This window comes from Paramisgurnus dabryanus, chromosome 10, assembly GCF_030506205.2.
Source record: "Paramisgurnus dabryanus chromosome 10, PD_genome_1.1, whole genome shotgun sequence".
NCBI classification, from domain to species: Eukaryota; Metazoa; Chordata; class Actinopteri; order Cypriniformes; family Cobitidae; genus Paramisgurnus; species Paramisgurnus dabryanus.
The window spans coordinates 4,450,998-4,475,675 of NC_133346.1; the positions used below are offsets into that span (position 1 = coordinate 4,450,998).

A 24,678-nucleotide genomic window follows, 5' to 3' on the forward strand; every position below is an offset into this window, starting at 1 on the left:
AAGTAAACTTTGGGCCAACGCACGTGCGTTCATTGAACGTCTATACAGGAGGTTAATATCAGGTAATTGTTACCACGCTCAAATATTTTTACAATGGCAGACCCCATACTATTTCTGCAGCATTTGCTACAATTAATAAAGTATAGATGGTTTCATTGGACGCACACGTGTTGTCGCGGTTACGCGCCTGAACTGAAGAAAACATTTACTTTTATTTATTTATCGTTTTAGAGGCTAAACTAATATCTGAAACAATAACTTTTTGAAAAAAAAATTGGTTTGCTAAAGAAGAGGGGACACGACTAGCATGGATAACAAATGTACAGAGGGCTATGAAGTAATTTTCTTGTCATTTATTTACCTTGTTATAAGAAATAAACTACTGTGACAAGAACTCTGTAGTTATTGATTGTATGTAGAAGCCCATACGACAAAAAATACATTTCTCTAGCCAAAACTAGGTTTTAAATATAAATTTGCTAAATATATGCAGTTGAAAATAAATTAAATTTTAACCTGTTATGTTTACAGGTTTGTAACGTACAATATTTTCTTCCAATGTGACATGAATATAAATGCTTTCAAATATATTTCTTTTTTAAACTATATTTCAAAATATACAAAAAATTGTCAGAAAATATATTGCTGAAAAATATATTTTGAAATACGTTTACAAAAATGTATTTTTCAGCAATATATTTTTTGACAATTTTTTGTATATTTTGAAATATAGTTAAAAAAAGAAATATATTTGAAAGCATTTATATTCATGCACATTGGAAGAAAATATTGTATGTTACAAACCTGTAAACATAACAGGTTAAAATTTAATTTATTTTCAACTGCATATATTAAGCAAATTTATATTTAAAACCTAGTAGGCCTATAATATTATATCTGAATTTTTTTTTTTGCCATATAGAGTCTACCGGAAGTTGCGTTTAGTCCACAAAAGCCATTTGTTTACCGTATAATATACTACAGTACACTACATTTTACTTTAGCAAAATTAATTTATACTACCATATTTACTAAAAAATAATTTATTCACTTTAGTTAACACTGTTACAGTTAATTATTTAGTACTATAATATACTAATTATAGCCATAAATGTACTATAGCAAATACTTAAGTACTACACAAAATACTACAGTGTAGTACTTCATAAACTCCAGTTCACTACAATTTAACACAGTGTACTATAGAAAAACATTGTAAAGTATTCTGCCTAGTGAAAAGGTTTAAACTCATTGCTCTTCTGTCTAAAAAGAGTGATTTTAAGTACTTCAGCTGTCGTGTATGCGACGAGTTTTCCTCGTGATACGTGCTCTAATGCGCATGTGTTCGCGCGCTGATGTTGGCGCGCTTGATCGATTGGGGACCTGCGCAAGGGAAAGGCGATCTTTTCTCACCGTTAATCATGTGTTTGGCTCTGGCAGAAGCTTTCAGCTGGAGTGAATGTTTCATATTAGAGACAGCAAATTCTTACTCACGTCTGCCCTTCCGACAACCTCTGGACAGTCTCGCAACGTTTGGTTAGTCTCATTTCCTTCTCACGTGCTTACTAGGCCTACTCATACAAGTAAGTGACACAGAAGAATGACACAGCTTTTACTAAACAACCCATGAACCAGGGCAATATTTTATATATAACTTTTTTATTTCCAACAAGAAAGGCAAAATCAATAAGCTTATTGACAGCCTGAATATAAGTGCACTGCCTCGAAATTCACATCTACACACAATCACTCATAACCCATGAAAAAATACAGCAGTACTTCAGTAAACTGTACTAAATTTTAGTATACTGTAGTTATAATACACTCTGTTAATGTATACTATAGTATTCTGTAGTATTAACTTCATACACTGTAGTACTTCAATATTAAGATTCAAAAACACAATATCATCTAGTGATTTTATTACAGATTACTATAGTAAATATACTGTAGTGGTATAACAGTAGGCTACTATAGTATTTAGTATACTAAACTGTAGTAATATTCTAGATACTATAATGTTTTTGAATCTTGCTATAGGAATAATGAAAGTATACTAGAGAATTTAGCAGTGTTTACTATAGTTAATACTACAGAATAATACTATAATATACCACATACACTACAGTTAACTATAATAAATACTAAAGTTTACTACAGTATTTTTCCCTGTGGGCTGAATCACAACAGGTTACCAGTCATCCTTTTTTAACACATCACATAAACCCTGCCATTTGACAATTTAACAGAATATGGTAAAGGCAAAGATACGCTACCACCAACATGATATGGGCAAAATCTGTCAGAATGTACTTAGAGATTGTCAAACCCCCCAACTGACATTATATATATATATATATATATATATATATATATATATATATTATCCTACCCAGGTAACATTTGTTATCAAACATTAATTCACACTACTGGAATTTAGTGTTACAGACCACAACAAAATGGTATTTGTATGCTACATCCGCAACAGCAAGCAATGATTAACATCATTCATTTGTAGCTTATTTGAAGGTAAAGCAACTGTACCCCACGAATCTGTGTTACAGTGTTTCTTAACCAGGCGACAGAGTATTTCCACAAGAAAATCAAAAATGCTTTGCAACACAGCACAGTCTTTCATAACATATCCATGGATTAACGTGAGAAGAAAAGAAGCCACCCAGTCAGTCAAAATTTTTGGTGGTCCTGACCAATTTTGAAAAACCCATAGAAGGGATAACATGGAATAGATAGCTATGTAACTTCTTGTTGTCAGCTTACACCTGGTTACACCTGGTTAATGTGTATTACTACTTATGTTTTACTAACATAAGAGGGAATGAGCGAGCTAAATACAAAATAATAATAATTATAATAGTGACATAAAACAATAGCGTTTATATAATTTCATATTTGTACAGTCAATCCACTCCACTGGGTAACAATTGTAATTATTTCTGTGCCATATCAACTAAAGAAAACCCTTTAATGATGTTTTTGAAACATCTTTTTTGTGAGGACCAAGGCCTCTGAAGCATATTGAGCAGAAACGGTGACAAAAGTTCAATAAACGTCAGCCATCTCTTAAGAGCCACCCGAGACTCCTCGTCTTCATTTTCACATTCTGCAGGTATAAATGTCTCTTCCTGCATATGGTTTTATGATGGCCCAGGCTGAACTCCTCAGTCTCTGAGCTCTTAGAGTTTATGAGCAAAAGGAATTAGAAAGACAATGTGACATCAGATGTCCAGGTATTCTCTATAGTCAGCGTTTCTTGAAGGAACGAACGTTGTGTTGAGGGAGAACTGGCGGGGGAATGCAGGGTTCTTCGGGTCCAGACACCTGTATGAAGACTGAGTCTGGTTCAGAAGAACAGGTGGAGTTTCGTTCATTCAGGATGACTTCAGAGTATACAAGGTCTGGAGGCACAGAAAGGTCCAGATACTCCTGCAGGAGAAAGTTTTGTTTTAATATTTTTCATAAATGGCTTAAATCACATAAGGATGCTCCCCATAAAGCTAACTGTTAAGAGTGAACTGTTTGGCTTACCTGATTGGACATCATGGACAGCGTACGGTCAAGGTCTTCAACCAGCTGTCTAAAAGTCGGTCTTTGTGTGGGAACCGCATGCCAGCAGTCTTTCATCATCAGGTACCTAAAATAGACCAATAGCATAACATTATACATTGAAATACTAATCAAACATGGATCATTACTTTGCAAAGAACATTTGGAAAACTTATGTAGTCTTGAAAACACAAATTAAATCATTTAAACTGGCCGTACAGCTCATGAGTGCAAGCTGAGGGTCTGTCCATGCGATGACCTTCCCGCAATAGCTTGAAGAGCTCCTCCACAGGCACTCCTGGATAAGGTGAACCTCCTAAAGTAAATATCTCCCAGAGAAGAACCCCAAAAGACCACCTACAAACCAATATCACCAAGTTAATGCCAAGACACAACCAAAATCTCCAGTGACAAAAAGCGAGAATTTAATGAAATGGAAATAAAAAAAATTCTTACACATCACTTTGGTGTGTGTAAACTCTGTCAAACAAAGCTTCAGGTGCCATCCATTTCACAGGGAGTCGACCCTGGAAAAATAATACATATTTAACATACAGATAAACTTTTTATGAATTGGATCATAAACTGACATCAGTTGGACTTTAAATTATGAGTATTTGGAGAACTGTCTGCTTACATTCGTGGTTTTCTTGTAGTAATCAATGTGATGAACGTCACGAGCAAGACCGAAGTCTGCTATCTTCATTACATTGTCATCTGTTACAAGTACATTGCGTGCTGCCAAGTCTCTATGGATACACTGTTGAGGATTACATACACAGTAAGTATCTCAAGCATTGTTAAAACATAATAGAGGATTAAAAAAAATCTGCTTTAACATGCCCCAGTTACCTTTCTGGATGCCAGATATTCCATGCCACGAGCCACTTGGTAGGCACATGAGACCAGGTCTTTAATGGACATACTCTCCACAGGCACCTGGTCAGGATTGTAACAATATTCCATGCCATGTGGCCGGCGTGCACGCAGATATTCCCGCAGGTTTCCTTTGGAGGCGTATTCCACAATGACATAAAGAGGGCCTGAGGAAAGATATAAGAAATAAGTCCGTTAGATGGGTTCTAATATCTTTAAACTTCACACCATATGGTTGGAGACAATCATAGCTTGACTCTTACCATCTTGAGTACAAGCTCCAAGCAGGTTGATGATGTTCTTGTGTTTTCCAATCATCTTCATCATCTCCATCTCTGAGATGAGGTCAGAGAGGTCCTTCTCAGTTGCGTCAGCTAAAGAAAAGCAGCAAGATGTCAATGAGGAACTATTCTACACGAATTATGGTTTAGCAGTACTGTGATGTAAACTAAAGCCCATTTCAGGGTCCATATAAATCTCCTTCAAAACGTACATTTCAGCATCTTTACAGCTACTTTAATCACACGGTTGGGCTTGTCTTTGTCCAGTCCAATGGCTTCACCCATCACCACTTGGCCAAAGCATCCCTCTCCCAGAGGTTTTCCTAGCACCAGTCTGTTACAAACACACAAGACGGCAAGATGACTCCAGATTGACAGAGATAGTACTGCAAGAAATTCATAATATATAAGATGACCAACGGCGGTACCTGTCTCTGGGCACTTCCCAACATGGGTCCTGGGGCAGCTCATACTCAGAGACCCCTGACAGCATAGGGGTCCCACTGGAGGAGAGCCTTGAGGGTCTGACCAACATTACACCAGAGTTCAGAGAAGAACTGGATTCCACCGACACCTATAAAAAAATGAAAGAGCTAGAAGTGTTTTCTAAAGGTCTTGGTAAGACAGGTTTTTTTGGGGGAAAAGTATGCCTTATTGACTTTGTTACCTGTCTGCGGAGGGGAATGCTTTTGGCCAGCTTATGAACAGCCAGCTGGCCATTGAATTTACTCTTTTTGGTGGAACTGCGGACTTTGACAATGGTGGCGATTCCCACCATGATGAAGATGAAGAAGAAACCAACACAGTAGATCAAAACCTCCAGGTAGGACTGACTGGGCACTGCAGAAGGGGTGGTGGGTGCTTATAAAGCAAACAAAATTTTAGGGTCAGTAACTGCAGAACTAAATTTGTAAATATGCTGATTGTGAATTGTACTTGTCCGTGCCAAACGGCATTGCTTTGTTGTTTTTTAAGGTGTTAGTAGTTTGTAAGTAGTTGTTTACTGTCCTAGGTCGAAGGAGTTTACCCCACAAGGTCACTATCCTGAGATATAATTCATGTCCCTTTGACAAAGAATGCTGATGGGATTTTTTGCCTGTTTTATCGTTTTTGACAGGGGAAAATCATGTGTCTGTTGCCTATCCCTTAACCACATAATTTTAAGATTAGGTGGTATTAGAATTAATTATAGTGATGGTTGTCTCTTAGCAAAGCTAAGTCTTCTTGTAGTGTAAACTACCCCCCAAGCACACCTCCATTACTGTGGCTGCAATGTTAAACAGGGCCCTCAACTGATACACATTGAAAGACGCTGGTGACAGGCACACATACGCACATGTATCCACACATATACACACACACCAAGCTCTGTTGTATTTCAACCAGTGTATTTGACACTATTGGCACTGAAAAGAGAGCACAAGCTCCTTTTGTTGCCACATAATGACTCCTTTGTGGCTTAGGATTTCACTCTACATTCTCCACCGGTGTGAGGCTGCACAAGTATGAAATGAATCCAAGCTAGCCAAAACGTCCACGAAGGGCAGGGCAACATGACGAGGCATGATAAACTCCCCCAATGGGTTATTAAAAGAGATGCACCGATATTACATTCTTCCACCGATGCCGATAACTGATACCAAAACCAATAGTTTGAGGGGATATATTAATTATTTAAACTCCAAAGATTACATTTTCTGAAAATTATTCATAATAAATAATATAATGATAGATAGTGTGAAAAATTGCTTTCATCTACCGATACAAATGATTTGCCGATATATCGGTGCATCTCTAGTTATTATCAATTTGGATTAAACTCAGTTGTGTTTTTTAAAAATACAAAGTGGTTAAAATAACACAAAGCACCCAGAAAATGAACACAAACATGTTTTAATGATACAACGACAATGCAGCACCAAGACAAAAAGTGGTAAGATTATAGTCAGAAGACAACATATCTTTTCCAAAACCTAGTTTACTACTACTACTACTACTACTACTAGTCTACACGTTTACAAAACCTAGCCTAACTATACAGAATTTTGGAATTTTAGGTATGAACTTATGCACATGGTATGTCTGATCCATATGATAAACAGCGACATTATATTGTCTTATACTGTATAATGAACCACGTTTGGCCAAAATTTGAACTGACATGACTTGGTGTGCAAAAACCGGTCATTAAAACAAAAAGTACAGAGATTAGAGGACAAAAGGTAGAGCAGAAACAACTGTCATAACTGGTGTCATTTGCCAGGTAAACGGAAAGTCAAACACACTGAAGACCTTTAGAAAGCTAATACTAGTATAGGGGAGATGTCACTATAATCCAATTGTTTGGTCTACTTAGCATGCTGGTGCTGGATGCATGAATGATTCTGCACCTGTAGAATACAGACGGCCACACACATCTTTGTTAAATACCTTGTCTTTTGGGGTGCGTGCAGAAACTACAACAGTTCAGGGATATTCAAGTAAATGCTCTTGAACCTAAATACGGTCCACCTGAAGACCCGGCAAATGACCCAAGACACACTTGCAAGACAGAAAGGAGATTGAAACCAGGAGAGGTTGAGAGAGGTGAAGAAAGGGTCGGCGGATACCTTTGACGACGGTCAACCATGCTGAATGATGGGAGAGCCCAATAGAATTGCCCGCCAAGCAAGTGTACTCCCCAGCATCCTCAAAGGACACATTCCTCAACTGGAGCACCTCCATCTCCTTGTCTGTGGTGTTGAGGCCAGCATTCTGGAAAAGAATGAGAAAAGCACACCCGAGGCCCAGGCGTGAGGGGAAAGAAGAAAGCATGACCACTATGGGATCGAAAGGTTTTTGGGAGTTTGGCTTTTAGAAGCTCCCAAAGCCACCTTAGAGCGCTGACCCAACACCTGTAGCGAGACCAAAAAACAATGGCCTACACCATCACCTTTAATTTACCTTCACCCACATCAGAATAGCAACATGGAGATCTAACCAGTAAGACCCAACCCACATCAAGGAAATCAGTGCCATGGGTTGGGTTCTAATCCCAAATAGGGATTAGCTGGGAGTTTCCATGGCAATATGGGATAGGAAGACCCAAAGTATAAAAAAGGAACTAGAGGAGCCCAAAGACAAAACTTCTACAAAGAGTATTTCGGTCTACCCTGTAGTCCAGTTACCTTGTACATCATGTCTAAGAACAGTTAACCAGGCTGACTGATTGGCCTCTCCTATATAATTGGAGACTTTGCATATATACTCGCCGCCCTCTTCCTCTGTGATATTGTAGAGTGTCAGCACCTGGGTGTCCGAGCTATTGACCCCCGAGTGCTGGAGATGACAAAAACCAAATTCCAAATAATTCAACCCCAATTGTTATATATCAGATTTGTGTAGAACTACCTCTTGTAAAAGATGCAACATAGGGCTGCTGGTCAAACGGAAAAAACAGTGCCTTTATGATTTTTGTTTTTAGATCTAACCTTTGATCAAAAGCTGAACATATGTATTACAGTCAGTAGACAAATTATATTCATGGGCAACTTCAAAAATGTCCCATAAACCCTTCACACATGCACTGCGTCTGCTCTGCCATACTGTAAATCATAAAATAAGCAAAAATGTTTAAAAATATCATCCTGGTATGCGTCTTTACCTTCAGAACTCGGACATAAGGGTGTCCATCAGGTCCGATCTGGCTTCCGTTGACTATGATGTGTTTGAGCCACTGTATGTGAGGCTGCGGGTCGCTGAACACCTTACATACAAAATCCACATCACTTCCCACGACAGCGGTCCGGTTTGCTGGAAGACCAGCATACAGGATGGGCCTGTGTGGAGATCGCTCTACAACACGCACATGATGGGTTTTTGTTAGACATCGGTTAAGAACTGTTTGAGTATAAAATGCTGAATTAATTAGCAATTATTGAAGTATTTAAGTGAACATGAAAATGTATAAGATATAACTGACCGACTACATCAAGCTGATAGGTGTGATTGATGCTTCCGTATTCATTTTCCACGAGGCAGGTGTAGTTGCCCTTGTCAGAGGGCACCACAGACTCCATGATTATGGTCCACATGTGTTCCCTTAGCTGAGAGAGGAAGCAGAGAAGATTTATTATATTTAAATTTTTTGTGGTTTTTAGTTTGATTGCAGGGACTAAATCCAAGAGTTTCATAGAGATGGTTTGAGTTTTGGTTTGGCCCACAGTCTGTGAGACAAGAACTACAGATCAAGATGCCATTACAGAAAGTCAATAATAGTTGTGCATCTTCGACAAAAAGGACATCACAACAGTAGCCAGGCAATCAAGTACGACTAAAGAACAGGGTTACCTTGTAGCCCCCAATGCGCTGGTCCCTTTTGAACTCTTTTCCGTTCTTGAGCCAGCGCAGCTTTGGAGTGGGGTTTCCCTCGGCCTGACATCGGAATTTCACAGTTTTGCTGGCTGGTACAGCATGAAGCTTTTTTTCCATCTTTTCAGGTTGGGCCCATTGAGGTGCCATTGCTACAGTGGACAAAAACTGCATTATAACAATGACAGATTCATAATTTCATTGTCTACTGCAAAACAAGGGTTAGTACTTACGTAAGCGCTCCTGGCTGCTTGACGGCTTGTTTTCTTCTGACGATGATTCATCATCATCCTCATCCTCAGATGATGGTACTGTGTGATCTGTGACAAATTCAACATGATTTTGTTAGTACCTCCCCCTCAAATAAAAGGTCAGAATGAAGACATCCACAGGAAACCCACAATTTATCAAGCACAATGCCTGATTTTTTTTATTAAATCAAATTGTATTACAGTATACAATGTTCTTGTACAAATACAAATACAGTTGTAACCAGACTTTATCCGTGTGTCAGTACCCCGGGATCCCTAAAACCTCTTGTGTGTTTCAGTTTTGTCAAAATGTAAAGACATAGGTTCTTACATAGAAAGGGTTTATTTTTCATGAATGATGACTTCTTGGTAGTCGTTTCAAAAAGCAGAATCCAGATTTGCTATAATTCAAGCACACTGTGAATGTATCTGCTCCTCAAAGACTGCTGGAAAGTGATGAGGCATGAGTCACTCTAGGCTTCGCTCCAGGATTCTGCTCAGAACTGTGCCTACGCTTGAATCATACACAAAAGCACAAACGCACTCTGGGGAGCTGCCAAACAAATTCACCACTCAACCCATGACACATTCTACAACATAAAGAGTCCCAACCAGAAATGAAAGACCATTTAAAAAAATGACAACAAACATTTGTATGTTGCTTACGTAAACAACAATAATGACAATAAAACAAAGGAAAGGAATGACAAAAGGTCAAGAGCTTGCGGACCACCAAGTAGAAAAATATTTCAAAATCTGTTAACTGAACAAAGCTCATCTTTTCATAGCTCCCACGCAGACATACCCATCACATTAACAATGAAATAGGCAGAGTAGTTTCCGAGCAAGCTTTGACGAAAGCAGGCACAAAGCCCACAGTCAGCTGGTTCCACTGACCCAATCACCAGCTGGACCACATTCACCTGCATGTGGTCTGCACTGCAGTCTGGTCTTTAGTCTACATGACCTCTTGGCCTACAATCTGGGACTCGTCATGAGCCAAGCATTGCAGCACCAAATGCTCCCCAGGGAACGTTTACAGCTCCACGTTAGTTTCTGTTCAGACTAACGGTAAGACAGGAAACGAACATGGACTGTTCGGAAAGTGGGAATACTGGATAAAATCAGTAATTTAAAAGAAAGTAAAAGACAAGAGGCGATACTCCAAAAAAGGACAACTGACGTAAAACTAAAACAACAAAAAAGTCACCACTCAACAGGCATAAGCTACAAAGCACCAAGGAAATCTAAAGAATTGACACCCCCCAAAAAACAAACAAAAAAATATAATACAATCACTAACTTAAGTATAAAAGAACCAAATTGTAACTACATAAAGAAGATACACAACAATTTGTTACATTTTTAAACAAATCCAGCACCACAGGCATGTATCCATTGCTACACAGACAGCTCAAACAAAAACAAGCCTATAAGGAAAACAAGATACTTCCTGTTGAAAAAAGTGGGATGTTCGGAGGTAAAAATGAAACAGTTTAAAGATTAACCTCCTGTGGCCCATTAAAGCTGTTAGGACTAAGAGTCAGCACAAGCAAACAAAGGCAAAAAACCCTGACGCCACAGCATACGGCCAAGCCCATTCAAACAGACCCCCCACCACCAACCTAAGTCACCTTAATTGCCAAACAAACTAATCCCTCTCTTTTGTCCCAAACAGTGTTTCCCAACAATGTGAGCGGATCCGTCAGAGACCAGGGGGAAGAGCGAATGTTCATAGAGCCTATAACAGCAGGTTCCTTGACTTGTTGTCATAGAAACCTCACTTAAGCCAAGTGGAGGTATTTCCTGGATCACAGGCCCCCTAATCCCGGCAGGGAAATGGGATGGGGAGGCTGGGATCAACTTTCTCTGCAGTGTTTTTAAAGCAGGCTGAACAGAAAAGGTGGAAGAGATGATGGTCTGGTGCCTCATCCTATAGATTCTAGATCTATAGGATGTCTTTCCAGTCACTTGCCTGACAGGGAAACCACATATAGCACTCAACACTTATAGGAAATGCAACACTTATAGTTGGAATTAATATGGCTCACAGCTTTTAGCCTTTGCTTTGATACTTGTTTTACTGAAACTAATGCCAAGAATTTTTAATGGAGTCTGCCATTTCTTAAAGTCTTTGCATTGTAAAAGAATTCAAGACAATAATGTATTAATGTGCCAAAGGCTAAAAACGGTATAAACACAAATTTCCTTTATGGGTCTTCGTATAGGTAAAACCGGAAAGAATGTTGTTGACTTGGTTTGCAAAAAACCTTAACACACAAGAATTCAAACCATTCCTTTAGGAAATTGGAAGCAGTCAACAACAAAGGGAAAGAACACATAGCCTAAAAACAGGAATCACAATGAGATGCAGAAATGGAGAAAATGTAAAATTAGAAGCACATTTTGTTTACGGAAAACAAATGAAAAGTTTTATGGAAAAAAGAAAGAATTTTAAAATTCTCCTACATAATTTTGTCCAGTCTGACCAACCCAAACATTGTGCTCAAACACACAAACATGACTTCATCCGCAAGCTGTACCAACGCACATCTGTGGGCTCGGATTCAAGCCGTCCCACAGTGGCTTCCTGTAAAACCGAAGAGAATGTGTTTTCTCAGTGGGAAGAGGAGACCCAAACCATTTGTCTCAGTCGGTCAGTCCAAGCTGAAGTGAAGAGCATCTATCACCACCTCATCATTCTTTCCCACAGAATTCTTAAAAGCCAAAGTCTGGTATTATTAAAGCCCATTACCACCCATTAAACGAACTAATGTTTCAACAAAACAAGCCATGTATCATATAGCTGCCAATCTCTCATTCTCTGTCAGCCAGGATTGATGCTAAGCTCTGGACTTGGCCTGAAATCACTGGAGGAAGTCATAGCCTGGATGAATTGCTGTAGGGATTTCCTGCCAGACTAGCAATACTATTACTAGCCAGACATAATACCAGAGGCACTACAACAAGTCAATTCAGGCAAGATGGGAAACAGACAAGTTGATCAAGGCTTATAAACAATAGAGCCAGAGATTGTGCGGTAACAAGATACAGACTTATGGCTGTTCTAACAAGCAGATGAGCTCTGCAACTCACAATGTACAACCTGTCAGTGCCTTAAGCAGCTGTAAATGGACACTATGTCCACTTGCGTGCCAACATGCATCTTTGTGAGGGTTAAGTCGATCAAAACTGTAGAGCGAGTGGTTGTGTGCTGGTGTCAGGCTGTGCCGAGTATCACTGAAGGGTAAACCTCAACCCACAATTCTGTCTGCCTCGTTCGACTCTGGTGCCTAATTATTTCCCAGGAATACGATCTCCAAGGTGAACATCAGTCAGAGGGTGGAGACATGCTTCTTTTGTTTCGCCCACCTTCAGGTCTAAATGCAAATCTACCAAAAAATTTGGTGGCTGCCCAAGAATCTGTACACACATGCATTTTGTCATACCCAATTAGGTGCACAACTTGTATCTAGGGAAAGAAATGCATTCATAAAAGAAGGACGCCAGTTGCTTAAACATAAAATTTCGGATGATAATGTGTGCTTCTGCGAAAATGCTGATGTGTCGTGGGTGGTTGGCAGGGTGTTTCTGGGTGGTTGCTCATTGGCTCAATTTAAAAAGAAATGCCCACCCATAGTTTTCACAGTCTTAAGATAATGCTTGGCCCAACCTTCATTATAAATATATGTAATTGTTTCATGTTTTATTGTACTGTTTTCTTGTAAGACTAGTTGTTTTTTAAGGTGTTTGGAGAACTGTTAGCATGTTAAAGAGCGTCTGTAGTCCATCTGCACATCTAAGATTACAAGAAAAAGCAAAAACTCCAAAGCTTCATGCATGAACAATAAGCATCTGGAGTCTTACTACACACCAAACCTTAATGAGTTCCAGCTCTTCTAGTTGACTTCAAAAACCATGACCAGAACTCTATGGCTACATAAAGTAAAAACCTAACATCAAATAAAGCCCTTTAATCCCGTCTAAATCTCTACCTCGAACACCTGAAAAAAGATATGCTTTTGATCGATTACTCAACATTGAAACAACCCAGCATAGGTTCATTTATTAACCCAACACGTGTTCGGTCCAATATATACCCAGCATTGGGTTAAAAACAACCCAGGACAAATTAGAAAGTAGTTAGTTGCCACTGTTCAGACGTTCACCTCAAGTTATGGAAAACAAAATACAAACATACCTTGTTCAGTCACTGCGGGACGCGAGCGAGCCGAGGGAAGCTGGGCTAAAATAACCCACAGGAGAAGTATACGCCATGACATCAACATCCTGAGAGAGGACATGGCAATGCAGCTGGGCGAGGAGTGTGGGCCGAAAGAGCTCATTTACACAGCTGTGGGCAGCACTGGGCCATCAACACCAGCAACATAAAGCTACCTGCCAAAAAATGAGAGACAGGAATTAGCCTTAACTTCATTGGAATGCACTGGCTTTTTTAAAATGGCAAATGCTAACTTTATATTACCACCTAAATATCACTGGGTTTTAGTTAAGGGAAGTTCAACAGGACTACGGGACAACTATAAAGTTGCTTTTAGGTTTCTACTGTGTCAAAGAACCCCCAGCATGAGCAGAACAACAATTAGGCTTTGCTTACAAACACCAGATCCCTCTGACTGCCTGAAAAAAATACTGTCACCTGGTCATAAGGCACATCTGGTTCATACTAATTTGGCTTTATAAGGATGCAAACCTTTCAATGTTTTTTTAAAGACGAATTAAATTTTATAAGAACTGACAATTGTTTATTACGCATAAGCTAATGAAACAAATATTTATTTTTAATTCAAAAGCAAATTCCACTTGTTTCTGAAATGCACATCAATATTCTTCACTATAAGTGACATTAAATGTTATTGGGTAAAGTAAAACATCTTAAATCACCATTAAAATGCAAAAAATCAGTTTAAATTGAGAAACTATTGGAGAAAACATTTTAATTCCTATGGAATCCTATGGAAAGGCCATAGAATTATCCCGAAACACATAAACATTAAATGTATGGGGCGGCGGTAAATAAAAACAATCAAACTCCAACCTAAATCCCAGATTTGGCACAAATCTAAGACACATTTTTATCCAAAGTGACTTCAAGCCATACTTTTTATGAATATGTGTTTCCTTGGAATCAGACCCCCAATCTTTGCAATTTCTAATGCAATGCTCTACCAATTGAGCTACAGGAACAACACATATGCATAAGACTAATGCATACGAGCATCTGAGATTAGCATGAGAACACTGCCAATCGAAATGTACATTTATTTTGTTTTCCCCAACACTATACAGAATATGCGGGATCCCAACACTTCCCCCACCAGCTGCTGCCCCCCTGAGTAGGTGTGGAGAGGCCATGCTGGTGGTGTGAAACACATCTGTTATTGCCCCCAAGAGGGACCACTTGACACTTGAGTTTCTTCAGGACCCCGGTAATACCCCCAGTACCTGACAAACTTTACTCAACAAAAGCCCAATAACCTGCCCGTTGTTTTTTTACCCCCTCCTCCGATTAACCATTTGCTCTTGCACCTTTACTTCTACCTAGAAATAACACAATTTGGTGCCATATGTTTTACACTATAAGTGGGGGGGTTAGAGCATTAGTGAACACAAACAAACACAACATTGTTTCAGCTGACAAAATGGCCTAGTGTGGTGGCATAAGCACCTTGGTCAATTGGCTTATCTTTTAAGAAAGAGAGAAAATATGCTGTGGATGTTTGACTGCATGAAATCCAAATAAGGGCTTTTTAATGTGGGTTTTAGTTTGTTTGTTAATGTTTGTAGTTTACTTCAATGCATCTACAATTTATAATCTTTCTCTTGCAAAAATATAGATGCATAAATTCAATAATAAACTTTCTTCACTATCGGACATAGGTCAATAAAACAGCCAATAATCAGGGCAGATTGGCATTAATTGCTTGATTATGGGCAAAATCATAATCACGATTATTTTGGTTAAAATCATAATCACGTTTATTTAAACAATTTTGAAAACATGCATTTATGTAACATTTTTATTTTATAAGCCTTGCAATAGGCTATACATGTGTCAAAGCAGTGGTGCCTTACAAACAAATTGGGAATAAATATAAATATGTTATATTTCCCACTTAAATATCCTGTTTCAAACTTAAAAAAAATCCCATGCATTTACATTAAAATAAAAAAATTGGAGAAGATCCCCATCCTGTAAATCATGATCACCTCATTAGAATGATAAACAAGGGGTGGCCGTCTATTACAGAGAGCTGTTGGGTGATCTTTATGACCGTAATTTAGTTAAACTACATAAAGAAGCGGTCGCTGGGATGGGTGATAACCATTGGACAAAAAAATCTAAATGCTAGTGTGCAGTGGGTTTATGATAAGGCCATAAACGCACTTCATTTACCTCACAGGCGCTGTCCATAACTATCAAAGTAGTAAAACTTAAGAATCTCTTAAACTGATGAGTTTATTTTGGGGTATTTTTCCCCACATGAAACTGCAAAACACTTTGGCGAGGTTCAAAGAAATGTTATTGGAAAGCCATAAAAGTGTTTTTCAAGAACAGTCACGAAACCGTATAAAAGTTTTAGCAGAATAATAGATGCACGTTTTGCTGTTCTAGCAGCGGTCCGACAGATTTTAGAAAAAAAAAAGTGTTTGATAGCTCTCGCTGCTGCTGCTTGAGCGTTTCCATTTATAACTCTAGGTAATCGCAACATTTGGTAGTAATCCAAAACACAATAACCACTGCTAATTTCAAATCAAATTCAACAACTTGTAAGTTAAGAAAAGTTTAAAATGCATGCAAATAATTGATTAAAGAAATAACTTCAACTGATGCATATTTAACAGCTGTTTTTATGTCTTTAAACATAAGCGTACGCTGGACTTTAGTAACAACTACGAGTAAATGACTATTCACAAACTTCCACTCAACCATTATGTCATGAAAAGTAAAAAACTGCATTGAATGCCATTCTCCCGAGTTCTTCACAGAATTGCAAAAGCAGGAATTGAAAAGCTTTTTGTGATAATTGAAGGTTGGGTTTGCTGTGTTCTCAGCCCCCCTGAGAGTTCAGCCCGGACCCTTAATTACAATGCCGCTGCGTCCATGCATGACATTCCTCCGTTCTGTGTTTGTTTTGGGAGATAGTCATGCAATCCACCCCTAGATCTCCCCAAACCCCCGCTTCTGTCGCCTGACTGGTTATCGGACTTCTTTGCATCTGTAGTTACAGAGATTAGGGAAGGAAATCCCAGCAAATTATTTCCCATTTCTCTTCCCATCCACACCTATTTTATGCCTAATCCCTAATGCATATCAAAACTCAGGAACTGCCATTACTGCTACTAGTGAAAAGCTTTGGACATAGTTGGTTTAGTTTGGGTTTCTCATGATCTTGTGGAATCCGGTTAAAGTCTCATAAACTAAAAATGAGATTTTGAGGATCATAGTTCAATGGTTAAACATTTCTGTCGAAATAACAGATAACTTCAATACTGACTCCATATCAAAGATTGAAATCAATGTGAAATCAACACTGTATAAAATTGCTGTAGTTATGCAGCTGTTTGACAGTAACTTACTGTAGATTTAAATTTATGTTTTTACACAGCAAAAAATGATTTTCAATTTTTAATATCTAAAAATTCTTAAATTAAGATGCTTTTTCTTAATTAGCAAAACGACCCAAGAAAATAAGTCTAGTTTTTAGACCAAAAATATCAGTTTTAAGTCATTTTGTGCATAAATCAAGCAAAAAAATCTGCCAATGGGTTTTTTTTTTTGCTTGTTCTTACACAAAATCACTTAAATTTGATATTTTTGGTCTAAAACTTTCTTGGGTCGTTTTGCAAATCAAGAAAAATAATTTTTAGATATTTTTACTGAAAACAAGACAAAAATGCTAAGAATTTTTTTCTTGAAAATCATTTTTTTGCAGTGAATACGACTTGCAGTGGATTACAAGGTATACAGTATAGGTTTTAACAGTATGTGTATTCCCTGGGTACGAACCCATGACCTTTTGTGCTGCAAATGCAATGCTACTGAGCTACACAGAAAGATGTACTGGCAACAGTTTGTTTTAAAGTTATATGAACATTAAATATTAACACATCTTTATCTTTACAGAATAAAAAAAAAAAAAAAACAGCATCATGCAAAGCATTCTGGTAACCAAAATCTGAAGGAAAAAATGGGTTAATGAGGATTTCTGGTTCCCAGAATGCTTTGCATGAGGCTGTTATTTTAGTTTTATTCTGTAAAGACCAAGACTTGTTAATGTTTAATGTTCATTTAACTTTAAACAAACTGTTGCCGTAAATAACATCAATTTAAATCTACAGTAAGTTACTGGCAAACAGCTGCATAATTACAGCAATTTTGTTACAGTGTTGATTTCACATTAATTTCAATCTTTAAACATGGAGTCATGGACTTAAGTCAGTATTGAAGATATCAAGGTTATTTTTCACAAAATGCTCTTTACAGTATGATTAATTTATTTAGAAAAATCACAAATAGCTGGATTTTAACAGGCAGGCAGGGTCACACATGTGGAAAACACAATCTTCTCATCCTGTTAGAGAGAAGATTTGGGGAAGAAACCAGCAGGAATAATCTCAACGCTGAATCACAAGCGCTCGGACCAGGTGCAGAAACACACAGAGAGCTCATCTTTCAATGCATCCTATATTACACATTCAATTTGGACGGACTCCAGTCAACTCTCAAACTGCTCGACCGTAACTCATCGCCCTAGAGCCGCAATAAGACAAGATGGGGTCCTTGGGGATGGGGTGTGCAGGGGTTTCGAAAACATCAGTTTAATTTATGGATCATCTCCACAACTTATTTTTCTGACCACTCTCTTAAGAGATGCAGGCACACGTCCAAGTACTGATTCTTGATGATGCACTTGGTATTTAAAAGTGGCCCTAAAGGTCACAGCATGCATAACATGACTACCAGGGGACTAAAATCATTCAATCTGAATGGATTCTTGGTGATGCTACAAGGAGATCCACCTAAATGATGGTACGACCTATAGGAGTAGATCATTTTATTCGATAATACGATACAACCCCCAAAGGGCGGTTGGTTGGGAATGTCAAAGAAAGTATCCGATTTATCATTAACAGAGAAATAAATCTCACTGGGAATGGTTTGTTTCCTCAAGAAGCACAATGCATTCATACTAATCACTGGACAGACAATGGCACCTATGGTTTTACAACTCAAAATAGGTCACTTTTCATATTCATTGATATGGTAATGACCAGAACACAATGAAGCATTCTTATTCTACTCGTGCTGTGAGCATCTATTCAACATGTGTCTCCTCACGAATATGGGGGGACAATAGACATGAACATAAACAAAGTTCATTGCCCTTTAAAAAATTATGTGTATTTTTTGCAAGAATCAAATGCACAGATGAAACTGTTAAGATAAAAATCATAGATGAAATGCATTGGGACAGATAAGTCTTGTTAGCTTTTTAAAAGTTTAAAAAGAAAAAATACATAATGCTTTTCTATAAAGAGAACGCTTGCATCTGCTCACACAGTGATAATAAATAAAATGCACAGGATTGGTTCATTGATTTGGATAAAAGAATTCATAAATATTAAATGTTGCATTTGCTATAAACTTTTATAAAAAGAAACATCGTGGAAAAACAGCAGAAAACACATACAATGCTTGAAAACACAACTTAAAACGACTCACCATTGCGATGCCACTGAGTTATGTTGAAGTGTAACTGTTTTCTTTCCAGGATTTGTAAAGCACTACTCCAAAACCATAAAAATCTCAGAATTATTTGTCCATTCACGCGACAAGCGAAATAAAACAGTCCCACGGTGCAGAGAAATCAAAACAAGCCGCGAGGCGTCTCTCTCTGTCTCTCAACGCGATTGTTTTTGTCAAAGTTTTGAGGCGATTCACGAGAAACAAAAGGTTTCGGCCCAGGTGCGCGGAGCAAGCGTGAGAAAACCTCCGGGTCTACGGCGTTTCTGTAGTTTTTCATTCATGAACCCAGCAGCGCGCGTTTGTAACTCACTGCGCGCCGAAGATTTACGAGAGGAACCGAAGTCAAACTGCTAAACTGCTGCGCGTGTTGCTTCTGTCGCTCACAGCAAGCCCTGCTTCCTCTCAACACAAATACGAAGGACTTCTTCCCTGTCGTTCCTCCCACTTCCAGGATTTGAGGATTCGAGAATTCCACTGCCCCCCATTTGCACCCCCCCCAATCTGATCCTCCCATTCACCCCTCACTGCAAAAAATGACTTTCTTGAATAGTATTTTTGACTGGTTTTAAGTACAAATATCTAAAAATTCTTAAATCACAATGGAATTTCTTGATGAGCAAAATGAGCTAAGAAAATAAGTCTGGTTTTTAGACAAAAAAATATAAAATGTAAGTGAATTTGTGCCTAAAACTAGCAAAAAAATCTGCCAATGGGGTAAAAAATATCTTGAAATAAGTTTACTTTTCTCTTCAACACTTAAACTGCAAAAAAATGATTTTCAAGAAAAATATTTCTTGGTATTTTTGTCTTGTTTTCAGGAAGAATATCTAAAAATTCTTAAATTAAGATGCTTTTTCTTGATGAGCAAAACGACCCAAGAAAATAAGTCTAGTTTTTAGACCAAACATATCAAATTTAAGTGAATGTGTGCTTAAAACAAGCAAAAATATCTGTCAATGGGGAGAATTTTTTTTCTTGAATTAAGTGTTTAGGAAAAAAAAGGAAATTTATTTCAAGATTTTTTTTCTATTAGCAGATATTTTTGCTTGTTTTAAGCATAAATGTACTAACATTTTATATTTTTGTCTAAATGCTCATCAAGAAAATGCATCTTAATTTAAGAAATTTAGATATTTATACTGAAAACAAGACAAAAATAATAAATAAGAAAGTCATTTTTTGCATTGTAATTCAAGAAAAATTCAAGATTTTTTTTACCCCATTGGCAGATGTTTTTTGGGTGTGTGTGCTTGTTTTAGGCACAAATTCACTTAAATTTTATATTTTTTGTCTTAAAACTATTTATTTTCTATTTTCTAAAAACTATTTAGATTTTCCTTTGCTCATCAAGAAAATGCATCTTGATTTAAGAATTTTTGTACTGAAAACAAGACAAAATACTAAGAAAGAAGTAAATTTTTTGCATTGTTAAAACTCTGCATGCATTCACTTCCATATTTAAAAACATTAAGGAAATAAGACACGTGCAGACGTAGAGCTATGAGTTAAATGATGCATTATTAGTTTTGATCATTTAATTAAAGTGCACCTATTTCATTGCTAAAAACAAGGTTATTTTGAGTATTTTTGTATAATACAATGTGTTTGTGTGGTTTATGGTTAAAAAACACATTATTTTCCACATACCGTACATTTTTTAATCTCCAGATTTCACTCTCTTCCTGAAATGCACAGATTTGAAAAGATCTGTGTCCCTGATTGGTCAGATAATTTGTACATTGTGATTGGCCTGAATACTGAAATGTGATGCTCCTTACCATGTTTGAAAGATTCGCTCACAATGCAATGCTAACCAGACTTAACTTACAGGCTGTGAGTCCAAGCAGGAGGAATTATGATAATGTCAATCTTGTCACCAATCCCAGGAAGTAAACTGTTGCCTACAATCCGTGTGTTTGTTGTAGTCCAAGAAAAGAGATATACATTGGAGACGATAACGGGCATCATTGTTTACTTTGGGATTTGTACCTTTTGCATATTGTTAACATGTACTAATACACACACACCAAAGGAAATCTAAAACGTGAATCGGACAATAGGTGCTCTGTAATACTTATCTTTAATTACAATAATGATATATTTATGCATTTGGCAGACACTTTTATCCAAAGCAACTTACAGGGCATTACAAGCTATACTTTTTTTTATCAGTATTTGTGTTTCCTAGGTTGAAATCCATGATCTTTTGCGCTGCAAACACAATGCTCGACCACTGATCTATACAAGAATAATGAAATACAGTTATACTTGTATACTGTTACATTTTGCATTTGGCATATGCTTTAATCCACCATGCATACATTTACATTTCATAAGTTTGTGCACACTTAAAAATAGTCACCGGCCATAAGTGGATTATTTGGTCGTTTATCTCATTGGTTGACAGCAGCACTTAACATCAGGACAACTGGGTTGAAAATATGAACTGTGAAAATGAATAAAGACAGCATTTACTGTTAAAGTCAATACATACCCAGCATTTGGTATTTATCAATGTCCTGTAAAGAACCTATAATATGATAACTGAGATTTATTGTTTCATGTGACTACATGTAACAAACATATTTTCGGTCATTTCTAATTCATTCCTTTAAAGCTGTTATTCATCATTCGAAATTCTGCAAACATGTAAATATATCTGTATCTAGCTTATGTTTAAGTGATAACTCAATCTTGCACAATCGATCCAGTCACTACCTTACTAATGGAGGCGGATAAAAAGGACATTTTTCATGGTACCATACAGGAATAAAAGCTATGCAATCTTCCGTCTGCAGCAACGATAAATCTCAAAAAGATGATGTGTGGTTCTTTACTTGTTTAAGCCAAGGTGTCTATTTGCTGTTTAAATCTATTTTAATGCACAAAACATGGTGTGCCTTTAAGTACCTTTGATGAATTACCCTTCATGGAGACTGGTGTATTTTCGAAAAGAGTTTCCCATGAGGTGCTTAACATCAACATCCAAGTCCATTTGCTCACTTCCCTTTCAGAGTGAATGTCTCTCCATCTGCTAAAACAATCAAATGCTCTGAATCCACACAGCACATTGCAAGAGAGCCACCTGCTTTATATATGAAGGTCTGATGTGGTAAGTGGATGACTTGTCTTAGAGAAACCACCTAGTACAGCTTCAACCACACTGACATCTGGAGATCAGTTTTACAGGAGAGAGTATATATGCTGTACAAAACATGACTTAAATGTACAAATTTAAACAGGGGCAAGTAGGGAAAGTTGTCACATGTTGATATACAAGTATGCAAGCTTTTTTGAATCATTTTATGCTTCATAATTGTGACTCAGTCTGTGAAAAAACAGCTAGTCATTTTTTTTGTTTTCTACAAAAAATAATCCAACATAACATAAAGAAGATTCTGTGAAAATATAATCTTGATATCTATAATATTGACTGAGTAAGGTCATGCCAAAGATTAATATCAATGTGATATTAAACGTTTGATGTTCCTAATCTCATAATTAGATTGTGCTTTAGATTTCGCAACTGCGGTATTGTGATTTCATTATTGTTATTTTTATGGTAATCTGGAGGCTGTCCTGATTTGAACCAGAATGTGTTATACTATTTATTGATAGTTATCAGCAGTTCCCATGTGTCATTTCCCTTTATTTATTATGACTCAACTTGTATACTTAAATGTTCTGAATTTTTTGTATGAATTCAATATTTGTCTTGATGGCTACATCTGGTGGAAATTTTGTGTCAATAGCCCACTTAGAAATCCCCTTACTGATTAAAATGCTAATGTGTCAAATACTTATTTTCCCCGCTGTATAATTTGAGAAGGTCATACAACCCAAAATGACACCGGAGGCAAGTGCTACTGTTCGGTCCGATATCAGTTTCCTCTTTACTGTGGTCTCATTTGTCTATCTCTCTCACTTCTCTGGGTGTGGTTGACTTGTATCTTGAATCAGTCATCACAAAAGCGGTTGAACAATAAGAAATCGATGCCACAAATAATCTAAGCATCGACAATAAAAGTTGTATATTCAAAACAATAGGATTGTGTGCAAGAGACTGGGTCACTTTTTATTAAGTGTCTAATTTATTAAGTTCACCCACTCACATAGACTGTTTGTGGAAAATGTGAAACGCTAATGTTAACATGAAGACAGTGAGGTCATGGAATTTTAAAGGAATATTTCACCCATGAATAAATAGTTTTTCATTGCTTATTCAGTTATGTATGCAGTTTAAAAGTGACCTCATACAATGCATATATTTAGAAGACTTAAAGAGCACCTATTGTCCGATTCACAATTTTACATTTCCTTTGGTGTGTAAGTGTGTATTAGTTCATGTTAACGATATGCAAAAGGTACAAACCCCAAAGTAAACGATGATGCGAGTTATCGTCTCCATCGTAAATCTTTTTTCTTGGACTACAACAAACACACGGATTGTAGGCAACAGTTTACTTACTGGGATTTGTGATGTAGACAAATCGACATTATCATAATTCCTCTTGCTTCGGACTCACAGCCTGTAAGTTAACTCCTGTTAGCATTGCATTGTGAGCAAATCTTTCAAACAGGGTAAGGAGCGTCACATTTCCTGCTGAAATCAAGGGTATTAAGGCCAATCACAACGTACAGATTGGCTGACCAATCAGGGACACAGAGCTTTTCAAATCCGTGCGTTTCAGAAAGAGAGTGAAATCTGGAGCTACAAAAATGTACGGTATGTGGAAAATAATGTGTTTTTTAAACGTAAACCACGCAAACACATTGTATTATACCAGTGTTTCTCAACCTTTTTGGAGTATGGGACCTCCATAATATCTGAAACCAGCCTCATGGATCCCCTTCCAATCACAATGATTTTCACATTTAAAAGATATTAATGCAATATAAGTGAATGCAATTTTAGTAATTAATAATTTTTTATGACTTGGCAACTACAACTTTCAACCTTTATTCTGGTTTTAGCAATACAATTTTTTTATACACAATAAAACAAAACAAAGATAATGTAAGATAATAATTTTTTTTATGGTTTTACGGACCCCCTGCAATTACGCAACGGACCAATAGGGGTCCGCGTAACCCAGTTGAGAAACACTGTACCAAATACACAAAATATTTTTGTTTTTCATCAATGAAATAGGTGCTCTTTAAAATTAAGTTTTAAATATTTTGTGAAACCTGTCATTGTATGAACTGTGACCCTGGACCACATATTAAAGGAAACTATCCCTTTAAGTCATAAGTCATGTGCATATTTATTGCAATTTCCAACAATACATTGTATGGGTCAATATTATAAATTTTTTGTGCAATAATAATAATAATAATAATATATACATATAAATATATAAAAAATTATTTATCATAACTAATATGCGACCTTTTATTTGGACAACTTTAAAGGCAATATTTTGATTTTTTTCACCCTCAGATTCCAGATTTTCAGCCAAATATTGTCCAGTCCCTACATTACATCACTGTAAAACTAATTTATTTAGCGTTCAGGTGATGTCTAAATCCTTATTTCAGAAAATTGACGCTTATGGTTTTGTAGTCACATTTTTATTTAAAC

The 24,678-nt window shown here is 37.2% G+C and overlaps 1 protein-coding gene across 2 annotated transcripts; it reads right to left on the reverse strand.

Annotated features, from left to right (window-relative positions):
• Positions 1-1,637: 1,637 nt before the first annotated feature.
• On the reverse strand, positions 1,638-19,495 carry fgfr1b (fibroblast growth factor receptor 1b). Of its 2 annotated transcripts, none has more exons than XM_065262009.2 (17): positions 19,071-19,495; positions 13,524-13,716; positions 9,305-9,391; positions 9,051-9,223; positions 8,683-8,806; positions 8,365-8,555; positions 7,331-7,475; positions 5,389-5,582; positions 5,150-5,295; positions 4,934-5,055; positions 4,704-4,814; positions 4,417-4,607; positions 4,202-4,324; positions 4,021-4,091; positions 3,784-3,921; positions 3,547-3,652; positions 1,638-3,444 (listed from the first exon to the last, which is right to left on the reverse strand). In XM_065262009.2, the coding sequence occupies exons 2-17, from the start codon at positions 13,666-13,668 to the stop codon at positions 3,262-3,264; spliced, it is 2,250 nt and encodes a 749-aa protein (XP_065118081.1). In that variant the 5' UTR covers positions 13,669-13,716; positions 19,071-19,495; the 3' UTR covers positions 1,638-3,261. The 2 variants fall into 2 exon arrangements, with proteins under 2 accessions (XP_065118081.1, XP_065118073.1); XM_065262001.2 differs by having other exon boundaries at positions 13,524-13,720.
• Positions 19,496-24,678: the final 5,183 nt, after the last annotated feature.